Source organism: Hordeum vulgare, chromosome 5H, assembly GCF_904849725.1.
Source record: "Hordeum vulgare subsp. vulgare chromosome 5H, MorexV3_pseudomolecules_assembly, whole genome shotgun sequence".
Taxonomy (NCBI): domain Eukaryota; kingdom Viridiplantae; phylum Streptophyta; class Magnoliopsida; order Poales; family Poaceae; genus Hordeum; species Hordeum vulgare.
The window spans coordinates 94,694,977-94,721,592 of NC_058522.1; the positions used below are offsets into that span (position 1 = coordinate 94,694,977).

The 26,616-nt window shown below is 44.4% G+C and overlaps 1 protein-coding gene across 1 annotated transcript; it reads right to left on the reverse strand.

The window, feature by feature from the left end:
* Positions 1 to 10,756: 10,756 nt before the first annotated feature.
* Positions 10,757 to 11,772, reverse strand: LOC123397559 (CASP-like protein 4C1). Its single transcript, XM_045092091.1, has 2 exons — positions 11,292 to 11,772; positions 10,757 to 11,156 (listed from the first exon to the last, which is right to left on the reverse strand). The coding sequence occupies exons 1-2, from the start codon at positions 11,607 to 11,609 to the stop codon at positions 10,917 to 10,919; spliced, it is 558 nt and encodes a 185-aa protein (XP_044948026.1). The 5' UTR covers positions 11,610 to 11,772; the 3' UTR covers positions 10,757 to 10,916.
* Positions 11,773 to 26,616: the final 14,844 nt, after the last annotated feature.

A 26,616-nucleotide genomic window follows, 5' to 3' on the forward strand; every position in this document is an offset into this window, starting at 1 on the left:
AAATGCACGATGTTAGGTTGGGGTTCGACATCTAGTGGATTCGTTTGTTGACGGTCAACTTACAGCGGTTCATGTTGTGTCTTAAAGAGTCCTTGTAGCTTACTACGACTTGGGGACGCTTCGTATGTCGGGTGCACTACCTTGCACTTGATGGCTTCTATAAGGTTCGAGCCCGTGCGATCCTGTCCACGAAAATATCGAACGAAAATCTTTCTCATGAGTTTGTTCTGGCTTGTTTCGTAAGCCGCCTCCCTTGTTTAGTTGAATATGGTAATTCGAGTTGCTTCGATATCAAGTGGTGAATTCATATCCTTTCAAGAGGTGTTCTCGTGTTTCATGGGAATACATATTCTCTTTCTCTATCAAGTTGTCTTATCAATTCTTGTCAATCGGAGTCGTCATGTTAATTCTTTTCCAACCGGTGTGCTTCTCTTCAGTGAATTCAATCATCTACAATAATTGCAAGATCAATCTTTCTATTCTTTCCGGAGTTCATCTCATTTGTCTCAAGTTGTCTTTGTTTTTCCCCGCCCTCCCACCCTTTTCTTCAGTGATTCAATTTTCATCCAAGAGTTTTCTTTTCATTGTGCTTCCGCTGTCTGTTCTTTTCTCTCTTACCCGGTGATTCATTGTGAAGATTCTCAGGAGATTCATGCCATATTTCTTCATTCTTATCATCCTTACCAGTGAATTTAATTCAGTTGTCCGTGTTCATCATATTCTATTTATCCTTGTAATTCTTTCCCATGTTGGAAATTTTTATCAGCCTATGTTGTTTATTTATTGCTCTCTTTTCGATCCGGAGCGTAGAAGTTATCTGAGTAGTTCTTGTTTCCAATCTTTTCAATTATTTCGAGGTGCTCAATCTCATCTAGTTTTCTTATACCGGTGCATTCAATCTTTCTTTCAACCTTTTAAACGGTGGTTTCTTTTGAGTGGGCCCATAACCCATAGGTTCTTTCCCAGGATCTTATCTGACTCTTGTAATCCTTCCGAAGTTTTCTTTTTCTTTTCAACTATAACGTAAGTACGAATTTCATCAGTCATATTCCTTCTTCAAGATTAATTTGAATTAATTATCGTCTTAGACTCAACCTTTCATTCTTTGTTATTCCGGAGTGTCTCAGTTATTCTTGGTGGTGTTCTCATCATCATTTCAGCTTCGAAGTCTGAAGGAGTGTTTCTCTCGAATCTTGGTTCATTATCTAGAAGATTCATCATTTCAGCTTGGTGTCGTCATCTTATTTGTTCCAGTCATGAGTAATCCCTTTCGTGCTATCCGGTGCTTCCCTGAGTTGTTTTCATTCTCAATCCTCCGAAGGCCATCATTTTAGAAGATTCTTCGTTCTCAGTTTTCAGCTTTCATCCTCAATTCTTCTCCATTGTTTCCTCTTCGTCGTCTCTTGTTTATCTCGTGTCGTGTTCTAGTTTTCTCTCAGGTGGCTTATGATCTCTTCATTCTCACGTATCTCCATTAATTCGTGGTGTTCCCATTCAATTGTGAATTCTTGCCGGTGCTTCCTTCAATTTTGCCTCAAGTGGTGCTTATCTCTCTGTCTCTTCAAGATTCTTTCAAGAGGAATAAGTTGTATGCTTAATCCGTTGTTTGTCATCAATTTAATTTGATGAAGGATGAGCATAACATAATTCTTATTCTTGTTTCATCAAATGATTTCAATTCTTCTTCCGGACTGGCTCATGATATCAATTCCTTTTTATCAAGTGTTCTTATCTTTTTTTCTTTTCCGGAGTTCCAAGTTTTCTCAAGTTTCTCTTCGTGAAGCTTCATCGAAGACTTTGCAAGGCTTCAATCGTATTCTTTCATCCTTCATATCTCGCATAATCCTTTTGATACGGAGGCTCGTCATGCTGGTTCTTCAAGGATGTGATTTTTCTCAAAGTGTTCTTCAAGATTCTTATTGGATAACCTAAAGTTTTGTTTTCTTGCATTTCCAATGCGTTTGTTCTCCTTTATCCTTTGAGGTGGTATTATAGCATTCTTGTTAGTGTAGGAGCCTCGAAGAGATTTCCTTTCAAGAATGAGATAATTAAATCCAACAATTCTTTGATCATGAGATATTTCAACCCATGATTTCTTCATTGTGCTATCTTGGTTTGGACTTCACCTAAAGCTTGTCTAAGGATGTTGCTATTATGGTGTTTATCATTGATCCAAGTTCTCAAGGTATCCTCTTGGTGTAAGAATTGCTCATATCTTGTTGCTCCCAAACAATCCTTGTTTCTGTTAGTGGTTGGTTGTCACTTCATTAGTTTGAAAAGGTTTCCATAAGCCCACTACTATCTTGTTCTTTCGTTGTTGTTTTCCAACAACTCCGTTCAATTCGTCTTGCAAGGATGCTTGCCAAGTTCATTTGTGATATAGTTGTCATTCTTTTCTACGCTCTCTTCTTCCCAATGATCTAGTTCTATTCTCTTGTTCCGGAGGCATTGTGATGTTGCTCTTTTGGGTCTAGCTTCTTGTTCTGCCAAGATAATGGTGTTCCCTTGTTCTATTTAGTTGTTTGTTATGAATATTGTCTAATTCTTCCTTCTTATCAAATTTTTTGTCCCATTTTCCTACCGAAGTGCTGCCAAAATTTTCCGTGAATTCTTGCTTGTTTCTTATATCATTCCTCATCGCTTTTCAACCTTCAAAGATCGTTGGTTTCACTCGTTTGTCAAAGAAGTGACTAAATTTTTACCTCTTGTTCTTTCTCCTCCTCTCCCCCTTTCGTTCTTGGATCTCGGGGCGAGATCCTCTTGTAGTGTAGGAGAGTTGTGATAGCCCGATGCCGACGCCCCAGAAGATACCCCTTTATTTCCGTTTCCATCGTGTGATTATTTTTATTTGTTGCATCATCATTTAGTTTGCATCATGGCATCATGTCAACTGCGTTCTTTGTCTAGTTGCTTGTTTCTCCTTGTTGTTGGTGTGTTAGTGCTTTGTGAGTGTGGCGTTGTTTGTTGGTGTGATGAGAGTGGGTGCAACAGAGCCACTTCAAAACCCTGTTGCACCAAGGACATAAAACCCTTCTCCCCTCTCTTATTCTATTCTGTGGCTGCGTTAAAGTTTCAGTTTTAACCCCTATTAAAATGTTCGTCTTCTTTTAAAAATCCTTTTGTTAAAAGTGGGGAAACCCCTTGGGTTTTCCTTTATTTCTCCTTTTGTTTATTTTCAAATAGAGTCCCATTTTATTTATAAAAAAGGTTTTATTTTTATTCTTCAAAAAAATGCCCAATCTATTTTTATAGTTGGGGTATGTTTTTCTAGGAGCCCAAAAGTTTTTTTTATTTTGTTTAATCCTTTTCTTTTATGTGAGTTTTCTGTTTTAAAAAATCAAAAGAAGGGAGAGAGGAGGAGCTTGCACAAGGCTCAGCCTGCCCAAGGCCAACCGGCCCCAACCCTAGCGACATGGGAGGCCCCTCCTCGTTCCCTCTCTCCTCCGGCAGCACTCCTCTCGATCTAGCACCTCCAGCCCGATCCCATCTCGTTCCTCGATCGATCCCTCTTCCCCCGCCGTCGCCCTGGGCAACAGCCGAGCTGCTCCACCCCGCCGCCAGCAGCTGGCCGCCGCGCCCGCCTGCACCATCTCCCGCGCGCCGCCCACCGTGCTCGCCGCGCCGCTACCCGCCGCTAGCCGGTCGCCACCTGAGACGTCTCAAACATATCTATATTTTTTTATGGTTTCATGCTGTTATCTTGTCAACTTTGGATGTTTTATATACCTTTTATATCTTTTTTGGGACTAACTTATTAATTCAGTGCCAAGTGCTAGTTCCTGTTTTTTCTATGTTTTTGACTCTTTTCAGATCTGATTTTGGAACGGAGGCCAAACCGAATAAAATCCCCGAAATGAATTTTTCCGGAACAGAAGAAGATCGGGGGACTTGAGGGCCAAGGCAGGAGGCCAACAGGGAGCCCACAAGCCCTGTGGCCGCGGCCAGGGGGGCCCACGGCTACCAGGCTTGTGGCCCCCCTCGAGCTCCCCTGCCCTAGCTCTTTGGCCTAGTTATTCCCTAAAATCCCAGAAAAAATCAGGGCGTCCACGAAACAAATTTTCCACCGCCGCAAGCTTCCGCTTCCGCGAGATCTCATCTGGAGACCCTTCTCGGTGCCCCGCCGGAGGGGACTTTGGAGCTGGAGGGCTCTACATCAACATCATTGCCTCTCCAATGACTCGTGAGTAGTCCACTTCAGACCTACGGGGTCGTAGTTAGTAGCTAGATGGCTTCTTCTCTCTCTTGGATCTTCAATACAAAGTTCTCCATGATCTTCATGGAGATCTATCCGATGTAATCTTATTTGGTGTGTGTTTGTCGAGATCCGATGAATTGTGGATTTGTGATCAGATTATCTATGAATTGTATTTGCTGATTTCTTATATGCATGATTTGATATCATTGTAAGTCTCTCCGAGTCTTGGGTTTTGTTTGGCCAACTAGATCTATGATTCTTGCAATGGGAGAAGTGCTTGGTTTTGGGTTCATACCGTGCGGTGACCTCACCCAGTGACAGAAGGGGTAGCAAGGCACGCATCGTGTTGTTGCCATCAAGGGTAACAAGATGGGCTTTCATCATAGATTTGAGATTGTCCATCTACATCATGTCATCTTGCTTAAGGCGTTACTCTGTTCTTATGAACTCAATACACTAGATGCATGCTGGATAGCGGTCGACGTGTGGAGTAATAGTAGTAGATGCAGAAAGTATCGGTCGACTTATTTTGGACGTGATGCATATATGTATGATCATTGCCATAGATAACGTCATGAATTTGCGTGGTTCTATCAATTGCTCGACAGTAATTCGTTCACCCACCGTCTACTTGCTTTCATGAGAGAAGCCACTAGTGAACACTACGGCCCCCGGGTCTATTCACAACTATCATCTCCGCTTTTACTTTTACTTTGCTTTGTTTACTTTTTGCTTTCAGTTCTCACTTTGCAAACAATCTATAAGGGATTGACAACCCCTTCATAGTGTTGGGTGCAAGCTCTTTGTGTTTGTGCAGGTACTTGTGACTTGACGCGATTCTCCTACTGGATTGATACCTTGGTTCTCAAATTGAGGGAAATACTTACTGCCGCTGTGCTACATCACCCTTTACTCTTCAAGGGAACACCAACGCAAGGCTCCAAGGCCGCGGGGGAATCCTTTTCATATTTGCCAAGGAAATCCCTATAGGCGTAGCCAGCAGCACCACCCCGCCGCGCAGCGCCCCGCCGTGCCTGCCGTCGCCGGAGGTTCCCCGTGCCGCGAGCCCTGCGAGATGCCAGCGTCGAGCCGCCCTTGGCTTCTCCCCGCCGCCGGCTCGCCCCTATGCCGCAGCCTCCCCCTCCTCCGCGCGACATCCGCCATGGCCGCCAGGACCCCACCGGTCGTTCTCCCCGCCGTCAGCTTGCCAAGCCCTCCAGGAACCCCGACCTCCTCCTTCCTATTGTTGCTCGCCCTACCGCCGTTCCCCATCGTCTCCCGCGCGCCGCGTGCGCACCATGGAGATGTGCCGCTGCTGTCGCCTTGTGCTGTCGCTGCTGCCGAGCTTGTTGCCGCGTGCTGCTGCTGCTGCGTGTAGCCGCTGCTGCTAGATGATGTTGTTGGCTGCTGCTTTTCGTCAATGCCGCTATGTTGCCGCCACGTTGCTGCGTGCTGTTTGCTGTTGCTGTTACTGCTAGTTGTAGCTGCCTGCTAGGTGTTGTAGCTTGCCTGCCTGCTAGATGTTGTTGCTGTCGGCCGCTGCCTGCTTGCTTCTAGCTGATGCGGCTCTTGCTATTGCTTGCTGCCGATGCTAGCTGCAGTTGTTGCTTGTTACTGCTTGCTTGCGTAGCTTGATGCTTGTTGTTTGCTGCTCGGCTAGTTGTTGTTGCTTGTCGCTATAATGCTTGCTGAGGCATGCTAGTTGTTGTTGTAGCTTGCTGCCGCCAATGTTGCTGTTGTGTTGCCTGTCGTCGCCGCTTGCTGTTGCCGTTGTTGTTGGATGCTTGCTGATGTTGCCTTGCCCGGCTGCTTGTTGGAACGTCGCCGAAGACCCGTGTTCATCTACCGACGCCAAGAGTACGACTACTGTCGACGAGAACTGAGTACCACGACTTCCACTACTTCCACGACGACCTATGTTCACACCGCAACGAACCGATCTGCCCGAACGCATGCTTCGAAGGTATAACGTCGAAACATTGTCGTGAACCCAGTGCATGTGATGTATGAAATCAACGTATGCTTGCGCCATATATGTTGTCCATTGCACGTGTTTCTCTTTTGTTGTGCCCCCGACACATGGGAACCCGGTAACCGGGATCACCCCATCTTTGTTTGGCCTGACACGCACGCGCTTCCAATTCGTTGGCACCGACCTCTCGTTGTGTTATCGGGACAGGAACGTTGCCGTGGCTTCGTTTCCGTCTTGCCGCCATGGTTCCCTTTCACTTGCCATGGCGACACATGATTCTTTTCTCTTCTTGCCGTGATGTTATGAACTCGCATGCATGACACAATCATGGCATAATACCTTGTGTTGCATGTCTCTTGTACGTAGCTCCGTTCTAAGTCCCGTGTGTTAAGCGGCTAGGATGTCATGTAGAATCACCGCTTCACCCCTTGCCATGTTAACAACATTTAATATTGCGTGTAAATAATCGGGAGTGAACTAAATAATTAAACGTGGAGTTTCGTCGATATGCAACTCGTTGAATATCGAGCTTCACTTAACGTGTAGTGTTTGCGTAAGGTGAATTGCCATGCCATCCCTTGCATTTTAAACTGATCATGCATCATATTAGGTTGTGCATCATATTGTGCATCGTGTGGTGAGTATCTGTGTTGATGCTTGTTTCCGGTTTGCTCCGTCTTGATAGAGTTCCGCAAGCGTGTTGGAATGTGAGGACCCGTTCGACTACGTTGGTTCGCCGACTTCTCGGAGTTGTTCTTCTTCCAAGCAGGATCTCAGGCAAGATGACCATTTCCCCAGATACCATTACTATCATTCCCATGCTAGTTTTACCGTTTCTACCGTTTATGTCTCGTTGCCTACCACATGTTATATATGAGCCTCTCAACAATGCCATGAAACCTTCAACTGTTCAACCTAGCAAACCACTGATTGGCTGTGTTACTGCTTGCTGAACCATGTTGTTAGCGTTGCTAGTTGCAGGTGTAGTTGCTTCCATGTGATAACATGGGTTCCTTGTTATATCACCATATTTAAATGCTATTTAATTTAATGCACCTATATACTTGGTAAAAGGTGAAAGGCTCGGCCTTTTCTAGCCTGGTGTTTTGTTCCACCTTTGCCCCCTTAGTTTCGGCTACCGGTGTTATGTTCCATAATTCAGCGCTCCTAACACGATCGGGGTTGTTACGGGGACCCCCTTGATAATTCGTTTTAGATTAAAGCTGGTCTGGCAAGGCCCAACTTTGGTTCTACATTTGCCTAATAACTAATGAACTGCATAGGGAGTAATTAACCCGAGGAATTTAATCAACCCCCGGGCTAGTGCTCCTGATGAGTGTTGGTCCACCCACCTAGCAGTCGGTGGTGCCACCTCGGGGCAACTTGAGGTTTGGCTCCCGTCCACTATGCATAGACGGTGTGTCCTGAGAACAAGATACGCGGCTCCTATCGGGTTCGTCGACACACCGGGTGGTCTTGCTGGATTAGTTTTACCTTTGACGAGATATCTTGTGCATCTGGATTCCGGTGATGCTTTGGGTAATCTCAGAGTTGAGGTTTTCCACTAAGGTATCCGACGAGATCGCGAGTGTCGTGATCGAGGATTTCTATGCGGCTTGTGGTAATTTGTGATGGACTAGTTGGAGCACCCCTGCAGGATTAAATCTTTCGGAAAGCCGTACCCGCGGTTATGTGGCAACGTGGAAACTTTGTTTAACACTGGTTCTAGATAACTTGAAGTTAACTTAATTAAAATATGTCAACTGTGTGCGTAACCGTGACTGTCTCTTTTGTGAGTTCCTTCTCCGATCGAGGACACGGTGAGGTTATGTCTGACGTAGGTAGGTGTTCAGGATCATTCATTTGATCAATTGTAGTTCACGTCCGCGTTGCGTAGATCTTCCCCCTCTTATTTCTTGTACTCGTAAGTTTAGCCACCGAATATATGCTTAGCCGCTGCTGCAACCTCACCACTTAACCATGCCTCACCCATTAAGCTTTGCTAGTCTTGATACCTTTGAAAATGAGATTGTCGAGTCCCCTCTGGCTCACAGATTACTACAACACAAGTTGCAGGTACATGTAAAGGTTACTTCACGCGAGCACGTTGATTGTTCATTTGGAGTTGCTTCTTCTTCTTCTTCTTCTTCATCGATCTAGGATGGGTTCCAGGCCGGCAGCCTCGGATAGCAAGGATGGACGTCGTTCTTTTTTTCTCGTTTGTTTTCGTCCGTAGTCGGACCCTGCTCTTATTCATGATGTTCATGTATTGTACTGTTGTAATTGTGATGTAGCTTGTGGTGAGTGTAAGCCAATTCTATATATATATATATATATATATCTTCTTTGCAGTACATGTACTTGTAACGATATCCATTCTTGCGACACGACGAGATGCGCTTCTATCCCTGACGAGGCCCCATGCCAAACTGAGGATAGGGTCGCATCTTGGGCGTGACATCGTGCTCTTGAAGCTAGAAGCCATGGTGCCGCAGAACTGCGCCTTCTATGCAATGGCCACCGAGTAATGCCTCCAGGTGGTGAGCTTCCAAGTGATCGTGTCGGGATGGTTGTCTTGAAGTTGCACCTGGGACACCAAAGTCCAAAGCGAGATGAATTCCTGGATGTGCGTCACTGTTAGAGCATTTGAGAATTGAATTTTGTCCAGCCATGCACCATTCTGAATTGCCTTCCTTACACTCCACCTTTTGCTTCTGAAAATGTCAAAAATTAGCGGTGCAATGAGCTTAGGTCTCAGCCCATCAAGCCAGACCAACTCCGAGAAGCTCGCCCCGTGCCCATATCCAATCGTGACCTTTGTGAGGGCGTGAAAAAGGTCCATGTCCTCCTTGTCGCAAGGGTTCCCAATGCCCACCCAAGGTCTTTCCAGCACGATCCATTCAAGCCATGGCCACCTTAGGCGAAGTGCACGAGCAAACTTTGCAAGATGAAGGACACCAAGACCACCAAGGATCATGGGGCGACACACGATATTCCAATTAATTTTGCATTTGCCCCAGAAACCTTGTCGGAACCCACCCAAAGAAAGGCCCTCCGGATCTTGTCAATGGCTTGTAGAACCTCGGCCGAAACAACAAGTGTCGTGATGTGGTAGATCGCCATGGCTGTGAGCACCGACTTGACCAAGGCATTTCTGCCTACAATGGTGCAGTGTTTTCCCTGTCAAGGAGGTAACTTGCCAGCGACTTGGTCCTCGAGGTGCTAGAAGTGGGGCTCATTGTAATCGGATTTCTCTCGTCTCTCAACTCTCAAGCTATAAAAATAAAAAGTTCCCATAAAAGAAAGGTCCCAAGTAAAAAAAATACGCGGCAGAGGCCCAACGGCCACCGACAACCCCAAATGTGAAAAACTCGTCATGCACCGCCTATGTTTCACTGGTATCTCGCACAATGTTAGAGCATAGCCGGACTTGGCAAATCCTATAAACATTCGTGGACACGTTCACATGCCTTCGCTGGCACTGACCGCTACGTTTCAAATAGTGCATTAAATAATCGGATATTTTAAAATAGATATCTTAAATTCATATTATTATATGCAACGTATGTGGAGCTCGTCCGGTTTTGCCTTGCTCATCTCTGATGGCTGGCTGCGTCATTCGTAGTGTCGGTCTGGTCGCTGACGAGGTAGAGTTGGACATGAAACACTAACGAGATCATGGTAGTCAAGCTCCCACCGTCTCGCATGTCATACTCTTCCTCGTCAGAGCCCGTAATCCAGATGGTGCCCATGGACGTGAAGTCGCGGATCCTTTCTGGAAGGAGCTGACTTCCACCACGACGCGGTTGCGGTGCTCACAGTCGTGTAACATACGGGGACCCGAAGAGTGTGACTCCACCTCTCCAACGTCTACGGCCGCGAGGGCCTCCGCCGTCTTCCGCGCCTGATGCCTCGCACGCCGGGCACGCCACACCATGTTAGCATCCACGGACGTCCATGGTGTGTCTTCGACACGCCAACAGAGTGGTTGCGCGCTTGCCATGGCGTTCGAACGCCAGACGAACCACCGCCTCCGATGAGGCAACGACGCCGGATCCAAGCACCGGTGTCGACGTAATAAATTTCCGACGTTGCGAGTCCGAGCGCTGTCGTCTGGCGGCCACCTCCCGGGAGTGGCAAAGCACAAGCCAGACGACCATCTTCTCCCAGGGGACGCGTGTATGAGCTCGTGGTCGACGGATCTAGAGGTAAAGGATTCGGATCCCTGTTCACCAAGACGGAAAAAGTCGGAGATCGTAGGAGAAGAGTTTGGACGGCGGATGAAAGTGGAGGGGATTGGAATAAAATGGCTAGAATTTGGTTCAGGGAGCGAAATGAGACGAATTTATATGGAGTCGATGTGGGGTCAGCATGTGCGATGCCAAAATGATAGATACGCCGGATACCCAATATCTATCTTATATTTAGGCAAGATATGAAAGATACCGGTTCATCCGAACGCTCGAGACCCGTTTGATCGTCCGGCTGAAATAAATTTTTGCGATCATGAATGATCGGACGGCCTATTCGACCATTTGAGACGGGTAAAGGGGTCGGCTGTAGACACATCCGTCTGATCTTGTCAATCATCGCTAATCCAGCGTAGTGCAAACTGTAATAATCACCCCACCGATCGATCAAAACCACTGAAAAATCGAAGTGCTCTTGCTAGCCGCACTTCGATCAGTTCATCGCACGATTAGCTACTACGCACTACGTACATATGCTCCATGGCCCCAAGCGCGCCGCTCAATACGGGGAGGAGGTACCCGCCGGGAGCCGGGAACCGGTGGCGAGGAATCGGACGAGCCGGAACCCCGTCGCTAGCGCCGCCAGCGCCAGGAACGCGAACGCCGCGAACCCGAGCCCCACGGCGATGTCGCCCTGCAGGCACGCCGTGCTGCTGATATTCCGCTCCTGGCCTCCGCCGCACAACGCCGCTTCCCGCGCCGCCGCCGCCGCCGCGGCCAGCGCCATGTACCCGAAGCCCTGCAGCTCACGCATGATCGAGTTAACATCTCCGAAATTAGTTAACTCCATGCGTGTGAAGTGTGATCGATCCACCAGATGCAACTTGGGTTTAATTACAGCAAGTAGGCGCAAATTAGTCTAGCTGGTAGTTACCTGGTCGTGGCCGAAGTCGAACCAGAGCTGCAAGGCCTCCGGGAGCAGCGTGGCGCCCTTGGCCACCTCCCACGTCGCCGCGGCGACCTCGAACACCGAGTATACCGCCACAATCGCGTTCGCCGCCAGCAGGAACCTGAACGGGGCCAGTCGCAGCACGGAGCCGTCCGTCGCCGCGAACACCGCCGCCGCGAGGCTAAAGCACAGCGCCGCCACCCGCAGCACCAGGAGCAGCGCCCCCAGCCGCCTCGACTCCTTCCTCCGTCCGCCCGCCGCCACCGCCGCCGACTGATCACCGTTACGCAGCGGCGACGCCATCCGAGCACCCTCACCTCAGCTCATCCGACGGTGACTGGCTCTCCTGAGCCGGGCACGTAGCCTCCTCCCGGCTTTATAGACGGCCTGGGATCACGGGAGAGGCGAGCCTTAGGCGCCGACGTGGCGCCACCTGGGACCCACACGACAGGCTCAGATGAGCCAAAGGTTGTGTAAAGCCGAGCTGCCATGGCCAGGTGTGGCGAGGTGTTAGGTGTGGACATGTGAGTTAATTAATGGAGCCATCAATGTGGACTGTTCGGAGCTTGTGATGCTATCTAATTTTCCACTTAAGCACCGCCACACGTACGAACGATCCAACAAATTCCCTCTGGTCCCATTTTCGGACACGGATTCTTCTTCATTTTCCATAGCAAAACGAACTGGTTTGCCTAACATTCATGCCGATTGCCGAAATACCATAAATTTCTTGGCTGTAACAAAAGTATGGAGATTGTTGATGAGCACTCTTCGGAGTATATCCAAACACACAAATAAAGACAACGTGCATGAAAATGAGATACTCCTTCCATCCGAGTTTACAAGACATACGTGTCGTTCTAAATTATTGATTTAACTAACTAAGTATGAATTATATGTCATAAAAATTATATCATTAGATTATTAACGAATATAGTTTAACTAAATTATATCATTATATTTTTAATGGTTGCATTATATTATTAAATTTAACTAACTAAATATCATATATAATGCATATTTAAACTGAAATGGAGGAAGTACCATAGCTTCTAAGATTCTATGAAAGCAAAAAAAGAGTGAAAAAGCATCTCAAGTCCTACAATTTGTTGAGAATGTGATGATTTGGTCCTACCATTTGAAAAATTCCACCCCGCCATCTTGAAACTTGCGCTCTATGATTCATTTTAGTCCTGGGCCAATCACGGTGAGCGAATTGGCAGCCAGGCGGCGGGCCGGTCGTCGCATGAACATTTACATAAAACCCCTCGCCATTTAACTATTTCAACCGCAGTTCCCCCTCTTCACTTATCCACGTGAATTAAACTAGCAAAAGGATGGAAAATCAAAAAAATAGATTCTTAGACTCTTGAAAAAATACCACCCAAACAACTTTCCAAGTAATTAAACAACCATAATAGAACAACATTATTCGAACAATTAATATTTTTAGTTTGTAAATCCAATAAGTTTTTCAAAGAATATAATAAGTAAACATGGATATTCTCTTGATGTTCCAAGTTGCATGGTCTCGGTTGTTGAACTGACACATGAAAGTTGAAACAAATTATGTTGTCAAAATAGAAGTACAGCAGTGATCCAAAGTACTAGGATAAACTTTCTAAATAAAATGGACGAATGATGTCAGTTTAAATGGATCATGAAGTGCAATTAGATCTCATTGCTGCATGCTTAAGGCTAAAACCCAAGAATAGCCATGCACCCAGAATGAAGAATAACCATGCAAATCATTAACAAATTCATTCAGAAAGATTGGATGCGTGTACTTCATTCAGAATTCACAAACACCAAGAGTCAAATCACGGGTGTTGGTAAGGTTCAAAGCTTCAGACAGATTTCACTTAGCTAGAAATAAAAAGAAAAAGGCACACTAAACCAATGGATGGATGATCATATATGGTTGTCAATTAGTGCTCGGTGTTGGATAACAATGATACAACTAACCAACAAAAAACGGATTTGCTACTAAAATTGGTTCATGGTTAAAATAATATAATCATTAGTACTCAGATATATAGATGGACATCAACATACATGTCATGAGCCAATCCAAACGACCATTGGTAGCATTAAATAATGAACTAGAATGTTTGTATATACAAAAGCGGCCTTTGTATATAAAACCCCTCGGTCCAAGCTCAGGCGGTAGCCACTGCCACTAATTGTGTTTTCTCTCTAGTGAATAAAACAACTGTGCTCAAGGAAAATAATGTGGTCGGGGCTAAAATGTGTCAAAAATAAATGTGGCCGGGGCTAAAGTGGGCCAACTCCTGCTACAAACTGGGCTACCTCAGCTTCTTCAAGTTGATATTATGAAATGGTGAAAACAAAAGATGACTGGTCTGAATGACAAGTACACAAATTTATTTAATCAATTGCACACCTTAAAAAAATTGAAGATCATCTATCCACAAAAGTGAGGGAAAGAAATGTATGGCAATAAGGATAAATTTAAGAATAAGCCGATGAAACTGAGTTTGCTGTGAATATACATTTTTTACATCAGTTACTCACCAAGTTAAAAGATCAGGTACCCCACAACACTAACAAACTGTAAATCTTCATATTTGAAGAGCTCTTCACCTGTTTAGGAGTACCTACATGCATGTACATTTGATCCCAGCAAAGTCACTATCTTCATGTGCTTCCAGATGGGCCTGACTATGGAGATGGTGCTTCCGGTAATGGTGGTGAGCGCGGGTCATCTGGCTATCAGCTCGCTATCCTCAATCACAAGCAGGTTTCTCATGTTGATAGGGATGACTTCCTCCAATCTGCATCACCTTTGCAAAAAATTAAGCTTCCGAGTAACTGAGATTAAACTGCACTTTAATACTTATGGTACTTAAGCTGCAACCTCGCCGTGTTAGGTTGCATGTGCGGCAAATTACGGGAAAATGAAACATTCAAGTATTTGAAGTAAAATTTCTAAAATTTGCCTTGTGGTTCGTGATTAATTCTATTTTGAGAGGTCCAGAGGTTCACCCTATAGAAAAAATAAGATTGCAACACAATGTTTCCTGCATAGATCCTCATGTAAAAATGAAATGATTAATGCAAAGCATTGTTGGGGAACATTGTATGGGAAACAAAAGATTTCCTACGCACACGAAGACCTATCATGGTGATGTCCATCTACGAGAGGAGATTTGGATCTACGTACCCTTGTAGACCGCACAGCAGGAAGCGTTAAGAAACGCGGTTGATGTAGTGGAACGTCCTCACGGCCCTCGATCCGCCCCACGAACCGTCCCGCGATCCGTCCCACGATCTGTTCCGATCTAGCGCCGAACGGACGACACCTCCGCGTTCAGCACACGTACAGCTCGTCGATAATCTCGGCCTTCTTGATCCAGCAAGCAAGACGGAGAAGTAGATGAGTTCTCCGGCAGCGTGATGGCGCTCCGGTGGTGGTGACGATCTACTCCTGCAGGGCTCCGCCCGAGCTCCGCAGAAATACGATCTAGAGGAAGAACTATGGTGTCTAGATCTGAGTTGCACGTGGCAAAAGTTGTCTCAAATCAGCCCTAGACCACCTATATATAGGAGGGAGGGGGAGGAGGCTTGCCTTGCGGGCCAAGCCCTCAAGGGTGCGTCGGCCAAGGGAGAGGAGACGTCCTACTCCAATCCTACTCCAATTAGGATTAGAAAGTGAAGTCATTCTCTTCCTTCCCACCTCTCTTTTTTTCTTTGGTTTTCTTTCCTTGGCGCTAAGGCCCTCTTGGGTTGTCCCACCATAAAGCCACCCTAAAGCCATTGGGCTCCCTCCGGGTGGGTTGCCCCCCTCCCGGTGAAATTCCAGAACCCATTCGTCACTCCCGGTACAATGCCGGTAATGCCCAAAAACTTTCCGGTAACCAAATGAAACCATCCTATATATCAATCTTCGTTTCCAGACCATTCCGAAAACCCTCGTGACGTCTGTGATCTCATCCGGGACTCCGAACAACATTCGGTAACCACACATATAACTCAACTATACTAAAACATGGCCAAACCTTAAGTGTGCAGACCCTGCCGGTTCGAGAACTATGTAGACATGCCCCGAGGCACAACTTGGTCAATACCCAATAGAGGGACCTGGATGCCCATATTGGATCCTACATATTCTTCGAAGATCTTATCGGTTTAACCTGAGTGTCAAGGATTCATATAATCCCGTATGTCATTCCCTTTGTCCTTCGGTATGTTACTTGCCCGAGATTTGATCGTCGGTATCCGCATACCTATTTCAATCTCGTTACCGGCAAGTCTCTTTACTCGTTCCATAATACAAGATCCCGTGACTTACACTTAGTCACATTGCTTGCAAGGCTTGTGTGTGATGTTGTATTACCGAGTGGGCCCCGAGATACCTCTCCGTCACACGGAGTGACAAATCCCTGTATTGATCCATACTAACTCAACGGACACCTTCGGAGATACCTGTAGAACACCTTTATAGTCACCTAGTTATGTTGTGACGTTTGATGCACACAAGGTATTCCTCCGGTACCAGTGAGTTATATGATCTCATGGTCATAGGAACAAATACTTGACACGCAGAAAACAAAAGCAATAAAACGACACGATCAATATGCTACGTTCATAGTTTGGGTCTTGTCCATCACATGATTCTCCTAATGATGTGACCCCGTTATCAAGTGACAACACTTGTCTATGGTTAGGAAACCTTGACCATCTTTGATCAACGAGCTAGTCAACTAGAGGCTTACTAGGGACAGTGTTTTGTCTATGTATCCACACATGTATTTGAGTTTCCAATCAATACAATTATAGCATGGAGAATAAACGACTATCACGAACAAAGAAACATAATAATAACCAATTTATTATTGCCTCTAGGGCATATTTTCAGAAGTCTCCCACTTGCACAAGAGTCAATAATCTAGTCCACATCATCATGGGATTTTAACGAATCCAACACCCATATAGTTCTGGGGTTTGGTCATGTCTTGCTCGTGAGAGAGGTTTTAGTCAACGGTCCTGAAACTTTCAGATCTGTGTGTGCTTTACAAATCTTTATGTCATCTTATAGATGGTGCTTCTACGTGCTATCCGGAAATACTCCAAACATTTACTCTACTATACAAATCCGTTTTACTACTCATAGTTATTCGGATTAGTGTCAAAGCTTGCATCAACGTAACCCTTTACGACGAACTCTTTAACCACCTCCATAATCGAGAAAAATTCCTTAGTCCATTAGATACTAAGGATAACTTTGACCGATGTTGAGTGATTCAATCCTAGATCACTCTCTGTACCTCTTAACAGACTTGTGGCAACGCACACATCAGGTGCGGTACACAGCATGGCATACTGTAGAGTCTACGACTAAGGCACAGGGGACGACCTTCGTCCTTTCTCTTTCTTCGGCCGTGGTCGGGCTTTTGAGTCTTACTCAAATTAACACCTTACAACACAGCCAAGAACTCCTTCTTTGCCGATCTATTTTGAACTCCTTCAAAAACTTGTCAAGGCATGCATTTCATTTGAAAGTTCTATTAGGCGTTTTGATCTATCTTTATAGATCTTAATGCTCAATGTTCAAATAGCTCTATACAGGTCTTACTTTGAAAAAATTCTTTCAAACAACCTTTTTATGCTTCATAGAAATTCTACATTACTTCCAATCAACAATATGTCAACCACATATACTTATCAGAAATTCTATAGTGCTCCCACTCACTTCTTTGGAAATACAAGTTTCTCATAAACCTTGTATAAACCCAAAAGCTTTGATCATATCATCAAAGTGTATATTCCAACTCCGAGATTCTTGCACCAGTCCATTGAAGGAGCGCTGGAGGTTGCATACTTGTTAGTATCCTTAGGATCGACAAAACCTTCTGGTTGTATCACATACACCCTTTCCTCAAGGAAACCGTCGAGGAAACAATGTTTTGACATCCTATGTGCAATATTTCATAAATAATGCAGCAACTACTAACATAATTCCAACAGACTTTTAGCATCGCTACGAGTGAGAAAATCTCATCATAGTCACCTTTCACCATCATCTTTTGAACTTGTCGGAAACATCCTTACGACAAGTCGAGCTTTTCTTAATGATGAATTTTCACCATCATCGTCTGTCTTCCTTTTAAAGGTCCATCTTTACTTAATAGTCCTACAACCATCAAGTAGTTCTTCCAAAGTCTACACTTAGCTTTCATACATGGATCCTTTCTCAGATTTCATGGCCTCGAGCCATTTGTCGGAATCCGGGCCCACCATTGCTTCTCCATAGCTCATAGGTTCATTGTTGTTCAACAACATGACCTCCAAGACAAGGTTACCGTACCACTCTGTAGTAGTATGCGACCTTGTTAACCTATGAGGTTTGTAGTAACTTGATCCGAAGCTCAATGATCACCATCATCAGTTTCCACTTCAATTGGTGTAGGCGCCATAGGAACATGTTCATGCGCCCTACTACACACTGGTTGAAGTGACGGTTCACTAACCTCATCAAGTTCCACCACCCTCCCACTCAATTCTTTCGAGAGAAACCTTTCCTCGAAAAAGGACCCATTTCTAGAAACAAACACTTTGCTTCCGGATCTGAGATAGGAGATGTATCCAACTGTTTTGGATATCCTATGAAGATGCATTTATCCACTTTGGGTTCGAGCTTATCAGACTGAAACTTTTTCACATAAGCATCGCAGCCCCAAACTTTCAAGAAACGACAACTTAGTTTTCTCCAAACCATAGTCTATACTATGTCATCTCAACGGAAATACGCGGTGCCCTATTTAAAGTGAATGCGGTTGTCTCTAATGCATAACCAATAAACGATAGTGGTAATTCGATAAGAGACATCATAGTATGCACCATATCTAATAGGGCGTGGCTATGACATTCGGACACACCATCACACTATGGTGTTCCAGGTGGCATGAATTGCGAAACAATTTCCACATTGTCTTAACTGTGTACCAAAACTCGTAACTCAGATATTCATCTCTATGATCATATCGTAGACAGTTTATCCTCTTGTCACGATGATCTTCACTCTGAAATAGCGTTGAACTTTTCATTATTTCGGACTTGTGACTCATTAAGAAAATACTCCTGTATCTACTCAAATCGTCAGTGAAGTAAGAACATAATGATATCCACTGCGTGCCTCGGCACTCATTGGACTGCGCACATAAAAATGTATCCCTCCCAACAAGTTACTCTCTTGTTCCATGTGGTATGTTTTGCATGTCTCAAGTGATTCAAAATCAGGCGAGTCCAAACGATCCATCTGCATGGAGTTTCTTCATGCGTTAATACCAACAGGTAAGGTTTTCATGTCACAAATGTTTCAAAAATGAGTGAGTACAAAGATCCATCAGCATGGAGCTTCTTCATGCATTTTATACCGTCATGACTAAAGCGGCCGTGCCACAAGTAAGTGGTGCTATCATTATTACTTTGTATCTTTTGGCACCAATATTATGAACATGTGTAACACTACGATCGAGATTCAATAAACCATTGAAGGTAATTATTCAAGCAAATAGAATAACCATTGTTCTCTTTAAATGAATAATCGTATTGCAATAAACACGATCCAATCATGTTCATGCTCAACGCAAACACCAAATAACAATTATTTAGGTTTAACACCAATCCCTATGGTAGAGGGAGCGTGCGATGTTTGATCACATCAACCTTGGAAACACTTCCAACACATATCGTCACCTCGCGTTCAGCTAGTCTCCGTTTATTCCGTAGCTTTTATTTCAAGTTACTAATCACTTAGCAATCGAAACGATATCTAATACCCTCGTGCTACTAGGAGTGCTAGTAAAGTACACATCAATATCATGTATATCAAATATACATCTGTCGACTTTGCCAGCCTTCTTATATACCATGTATCTAGGGTAGCTGTGCCTCAGTGACCGTTCCCCTCATAACAGAAGCACTTAGTCTCGGGTTTTGGTTCAATCTTGGGTTTCTTCATTAGAGCAGGATCTAGTTTGCCGTTTCATGAAGTATCCCTTCTAGCCCTTGCCTTTCTTGAAACTAGTGGTTTTACTAACCATCAACAGTGATGCTCCTTCTTGATTTCTACTTTCGCAGTGTCGAACATTGCGAATCGCTCAAGGATCATCATATCTATCCTTGATATGTTATAGTTCATCACGAAGCTCTAGCAGCTTAGTGGCAGTGACTTTGGGGAACCATCACTATCTCATTTGGAAGATTAACTCCCACTTGATTCAAGCGATTTTTGTACTTAGACAATCTGAGAACATGCTCAACGATTTGAGCTTTTCTCCTTTTACTTTGTATACAAAGAATCTTGTTGGAGGTCTCATACCTCTCAACAAGGGAACGAGCATGAAATCTCAATTTCATCTCCTAGAAAATCTCATATGTTTCGCGACGTTTCAAAACATCTTCGGCGCCTTGCTTCTAAGCTATTACGTATTATGCACTGAACTATCACATAGTAATTAGAAACGTGTATGTCAGATGTTCGCAACATCCACAGACGATGCTCGAGGTGCAGCACACCGAGTAGTGCATTAAGGACATAAGCCTTCTTAGTAGCAATGGGGACAATCCTCAGTTTTACGGACTCAATCCGCAAAGTTGCTACTATCAACTTTCAACTAAATTTTCTCTAGGAACATATAAAAACAGTAGAGCTATAACACAAGCTACATCGTAATTCACAAAGACCATTAGACTATGTTCATGATAATTAGTTCAATTAATCATATTACTTAATAACTCCCACTCAAAAAGTAAATCTCGATAGTCATTTGAGTGGTACATCATCCAAATCCACTAACTCAAGTCCGATCATCACGTGAGTTGAGAATAGTTTTAGTGGTAAGCATCTCTATGCTAATCATATCAAATATACGATTCATGCTCAACCTTTCGATCTCTTGTGTTCCGAGGCCATGTCTACACATGCTAGGCTCGTCAAGTTTAACCCGAGTGTTTCGCGTGTGCAACTGTTTTGCACCCATTGTATGTGAACGTTGAGTCTATCACACCCGATCATCACGTGGTGTCTCGGAATGACAAACTGTAGCAACGGTGCACAGTCGGGGAGAACACAATTTATCTTGAAATTTTATTGAGAGATCACATCATAATGCTACCGTCGTTCTAAGCAAAACAAGGTGCATAAAAGGATTAACATCACATGCAATTCATAAGTGACATGATACGGCCATCATCTTGTGCTTCTTGATCTCCATCACCAAAGCACCGACACGATCTTCTTGTCACCGGCGCCACACCACGATCTCCATCATCATGATCTCCATCAACGTGTCGCCATCGAGGTTGTTGTGCTACTTATGCTATTACTACTAAAGCTACGTCCTAGCAATATAGTAAACGCATCTGCAAACACACACGTTAGTTTAAAAACAACCCTATGGCTCCTGCCGGTTGTCGTACCATCGACGTGCAAGTCGATATTAACTATTACAACATGATCATCTCATACATCCAATATATCACACCACGTCATTGGCCATATCATATCACAAGCATACCCTGCAAAGACAAGTTAGATGTCCTCTAATTTGTTGTTGCATGTTTTACGTGGCTGTTATGGGTATCTAGTAGATCGCATCTTACTTACGCAAAAACCAGAACGGAGATGTGCAAATTGCTATTTAACCTCTCCAAGGACTGCCTCGGTCAAAACCAATTCAACTAAAGTTGAAGAAACCGACACCCGCCACTCATGTTTATGCAACGAGGTTGCATGTCAATCGATGAAACCAATCTTTCATAAGCGTACGAATAATGGCGGTCTGGGCCGCTTCAGTCCAACAATACCGCTAAATCGAGAAAAGACTGAGGAGGGCAGAAAATCAAACATCACCGTCCACAAAACCCTTTGTGTTCTACTCGAGGTAACATCTACGCATGAACCAAGCTCATGATTCCACTTTTGGGAAACGTTGCATGGGAAAGAAACAATTTCCTACGCACACGATGACCTATCATGGTGATGTCCATCTACGCGAGGAGATTTGGATCTACGTACCCTTGTAGAACACACAACAGGAAGCGTTAAGAAACGCGGTTGATGTAGTGGAACGTCCTCACGTCACTCGATCCGCCCCACGAACCGTCCCACGAACCGTCCCGCGATCCGTCCCACGATCCGTTCCGATCTAGCGACAGCAAGCAAACAAGACAGAGAAGTAGATGAGTTCTCCGGCAGCATGCCGTCGCTCCATTGGTGCTGACGATCTACTCCTGTAGGGCTCCGCCCGAGCTGTGCAGAAATACGATCTAGAGGAAGAACTATGGTGTCTAGATCTGAGTTGCACGTGGCAAAAGTTGTCTCAAATCAGCCCTAGACCACCACTATATATAGGAGGGAGGGGGAGGAGGCTTGCCTTGATGGCCAAGCTCTCAAGGGTGCGCCGGCCAAGGGAGAGGAGGAGTCCTACTCCAATTAGGATTGGAAAGTGGAGTCCTTCTCTTCCTTCCCACCTCTCTTTTTTTATTTGGTTTTGTTTCCTTGGCGCCAAGGCCCTCTAGGGTTGTCCCACCAGCCCACTAAGGGCTGGTGCGCCACCCTAATGACATTGGGCTCCCTTCGGGTGGGTTGCCCCCCTCCCGGTGAACTTCCGGAGCACATTCGTCACTCCCGGTACAATGTCGGTAATGCCCGAAAACTTTCCGTTAACCAAATGAAACCATCCTATATATCAATCTTCATTTACGGACCATACCGGAAACCATCGTGATGTCCGTGATCTCATCTGGGACTACAAACAACATTCGGTAACCAGACATATAACTCAACTATACTAAAACATGGTCGAACCTTAAGTGTGCTGACCCTGCGGGTTCAAGAACTATGTAGACATGCCCCGAGGCACTCCTCGGTCAATATCCAATAGCGGGACCTGGATGCCCATATTGGATCCTACATATTCTCCGAAGATCTTATCGGTTGAACCTCAGTGTCAAGGATTCATATAATCCCGTATGTCATTCCCTTTGTCCTTCGATATGTTACTTGCCCAAGATTTGACCGTCGGTATCCGCATACCTATTTCAATCTCGTTACCGGCAAGTCTCTTTACTCGTTGCGTAATACAAGATCCCGTAACTTACACTTAGTCACATTGCTTGCAAGGCTTGTGTGTGATGTTGTATTACCGAGTGGGCCCCGAGATACCTCTCCGTCACACGGAGTGGCAAATCCCAGTCTTGATCCATACTAACTCAACGGACACCTTCGGAGATACCTGTAGAACACCTTTATAGTCACCCAGTTACGTTGTGACGTTTGATGCACACAACGTATTCCTCTGGTGCCAGTGAGTTATATGATCTCATGGTCATAGGAACAAATACTTGACATGCAGAAAACATAGCAATAAAACGACACGATCAATATGCTACATTCATAGTTTGGGTCTTGTCCATCACATGATTCTCCTAATGATGTGATCCCGTTATCAAGTGACAACAATTTTCTATGGTTAGGAAACCTTGACCATCTTTGAAAAACGATCTAGACAATTAGAGGCTTACTAGGGAAAATGTTTTGTCTATGTATCCACACATGTATCTGAGTTTCCAATCAATACAATTATAGCATGGATAATAAACGATTATCACGAACAAAGAAATATAGTAATAACTAATTTATTATTGCCTCTAGGGCATATTTCCAACAAGCATGTCTTACTGTCGACCAAAACAAACAAACACAAAATGGTGCTAACAAATATTCAGGTTTGGAGTGAATAAAACTTATTTTGTTTCAGACCAAATGAAACTATAGACAATCATCTATGTTTCACAGAAATAAATCAGGCCTAATTAAACAACAACACGATCATCTAATAAGAAAATTACTAAAAACTCACTTCTAGGATTTATAGTTACATTTGTAGGAAAACATCATACGAATCTTGTCTTAACAATTTAAACATCAACAGTCAATTGTGAGGTCTTCTGTCATACATCACGGACCATGTAACTAAAGGAACCCTGTGTATCTAATGTACTCCAAGCAACTAACTATATGGCCATGGCCAAACGGTTTCCTGTCTCACTTTATGATCGACCAACATAACAATACACAATAAACAACTAAATATCAAATGTATGAAACAATATCCAAAGTTTAGTCATCTTAATAATAAAGAAAAGGAAGAATGCTTAGATACACTATATGCAGACAGTCTAACGTGTTCAAAAGAGCATATGAGTAATTAAAATATGTAGCTCATCTTAATAATAAAGAAAAGGAAGAACGTTTCTATATCTCACTTATAAACAATCAGAGGTATTCAAAAAGTCTGTAGCTCACATACATTGATTAAAAAAATAAGGTCAAAATGCACACCACAAGTTCAAAATTGGTAGCAAATAGTATAAGTCATGTGTCAAGTGAAAAAAATATTTAGTAAGCATCAAGCCTTTTTATCTCTAAGAGATGCTACCAACATTGGTCATTGTATTACTTTCACGCTACTGTTTATGTAAATAATAAGATCACAGTGACGTCTGAGGAGAAATACCTATTTTTACATCATATGTGATCCTTACTCCAGAAATTCTTCCAGGCCCTATTAAAATTAAACAGAATGTTATTAGCACTGTACATATTCACATTTTAGAGTGGGAAAATACAACATAATAGATAGCAAACCTGTGACATAAATTGTTCTACATTTGTCCGCCTAAGGAAGTGGAGCGAATTTTTGGTCAATCATATGGAATGGTCACCAAGAGATACTTAACCAATGTCCTCCAGCACCTGAACCTGGATATAAGGATCCTTGGGATGTACAATGTCCTATAAAAATTGTATAAAAAGTGTGGTAATCGTGTTTCATCCCCCAAAAGCACCCCCAAAAGCACATGAAACTAGAAATATACATACCACTGTTAAATCTTTCTCCATGTCTGAGATATATTACTTAATGGGTGAAGAGTGGCTCCTGAAGTACTCTTTCTCTGAAAAATCGAGCTTTTCTTGCATTTCGTGAGGAAGCACATGACCAATTTTCCATCTAAAATTCCGAATAGTTTTTGTTGGTTTCAACAAAAGAAAAAAAGTCCCAAAGAATAGCAGGAGCACGAGACCTTCAAGTTTACTCCATAGGTAGTTGTCCTCACCCAGTTGAAGCAATCAAGCACCTCAAAAAGCATACATACCTTGCGACACCTATGATGGAAACGAGGCGGGGGGAGAAACAAACATTCTTCAAAATCTAAGTGTGGGATGTTTATATGTTTAATTGACGGGGAAAATCACTTGATAATCTTCTCTAGACATTACAACAATTATTGGTACACAACTGACATCAACATATGTACCTCCGCATGACAATACCCGAAAACTGCATGTCGCTGTAGCACGACCACCATCGGCGAGGAGCAGAGCACCAGCTCATGGCGGGAACTCGACTCGTCAATTGGACGCCCGATGACACCGCCAATCCCCACCCAACTACCTGGATCGACCGGGGAGACGCCAGTAAGTAGGAGATCGGAGAACTACAACCACACGACATAGAGCAGAGCAAAGGTAACTGAATCGAACACTAGAAAATTCCACTGTAATGAATTGCACAGGAAACCGATAGTTGAACATGTAAATTCTGAATTGCACTTGACGCAGGAATTTTTTTTACAACTTGGATGCAAACATGAAAGAGAACCTAAACTTAAAGAGAAGAAAGAAGTGCACTGAACTGTATTTTTGCACATAAAAAATATGAAACAAAAATGCAAAAACTTTGAACTCCATGGAAGAGGAATCCATAGAGAAGAGCACTACACTGCGGTCTTCCTAGGAGTCATTGTTGGCGCTGCTGCTCCTCTCACGCTCTCGGGTCCACGAGACCCCTTCCATCCTCGTGGCCGCCATGGATGCCATTGTGACGCCCTCGATTTGATCGTACACTAATCATACACGCAAATACATATGACCAAGCTCAATCACTCATGTGAAGATATCACACCACAACTCTAGACACAAATAAAACATAAAAACTTCATATTACAAGCCAAGGGCCTCGAGGGCTAGAATACAGAAGCTCGATAAACAGACGAGTCAGCGGAATCAACAAATATTTGAGTACAGACATTAAACATGGGGTGCCTTAGAGAAGGCTAGCATAAAAGATACAACGATCGAACGAGGCGAGGCCTCCTGCCTGGGAGCCTCCTAACTACTACTTGTCTTGAGCGGCCTCCATGTAGTAGGCACTGACGGGGGTAGCAGTCGTCGGCGGCGGGATACTCCATCTCCTGGGCTCCATCATCTGGTCGCAGAAACGAATCAAGGGGACAAAGGGGAGCAAATCAATGGTGAGTACTCATCCAAAGTACTCGCAAGACTGACATCAGAACTATGCTAAATATGCATCAGTTTCAAAGGAAAGGTTATATATGTGGAGTGACTACAACAATGCAAGAAAGAGAGAGAAGGCCTAGTCCTATCGAAGACTAGCATCGTCAGGGGTCTTGCAGAATAGACGAGAGTAGAACATGTAACACAAATAATAGTCATATTGTTGCGGCAATATTAATATGAGGTCACGCCCAGAGATTCTCCCTCGACTCCCTGCAAGGAAGCAATCCCGGAGCAACATTCCAGTTAAGTAACAGTTGTAGTTGTATAAGATCAGGGCACAACTCCAAGTCGTCCTATAATCATGGACACGGCTATTCGAATATTTAATTTTCATCCCTGCAGGGGTGCACCAAGTTTCTCGTCATGCTCGATAACACTATGGCCGGACACACTTTTCTGGGTCATGCCTGACCTCGGAATATCGACACATCGCAGCCCCACCTAGACTCAACAAAGAGGCTAGGCCGCCGGTCTAATACCTAAGCACGCAGGGGTCATGGGCCCATCACCCTTTGCACTCTTGGACGATGCGAGGGTGGCCGATGTCAGTCCTAGCGCCCCTTATTACAAGCGCGATGCATATCGGGACCACTCGGGTGTGACCGCTCCATTGCTGACGTGTGAAGAGCTTCGGCTGATACCACGACGCCGAGTACCCATAACTTCTCCCGTGTAGCCAGTTAGGGCAAAAAGGTCTCCGACAAAAACCCGATCAAATACCCAAATCCATTAACATTTTAATTAACTCATCGAAACATCCACGCGGGAATCCACTTGCCTAACAATTATTCATCAAAGTTCCGAGTAACATGGTCAAGTAACTGTGTGGTTGTAACAACATGGGGATCCGAGGTATGACTCTCGTTGGATCCCGAACGATGTAACCGTCAAGGTGGACTTAGAGGAATTACCCTCGAGGGT

Coding starts and splice junctions, on each gene's coding strand:
- LOC123397559 (XM_045092091.1), bottom strand. CDS start 11,609: ATGGCGTCGCCGCTGCGTAACGGTGATCAGTCGGCGGCGGTGGCGGCG. Junction 11,157..11,291: donor TCGACTTCGGCCACGACCAG/GTAACTACCAGC, acceptor CGTGAGCTGCAG/GGCTTCGGGTACATGGCGCT.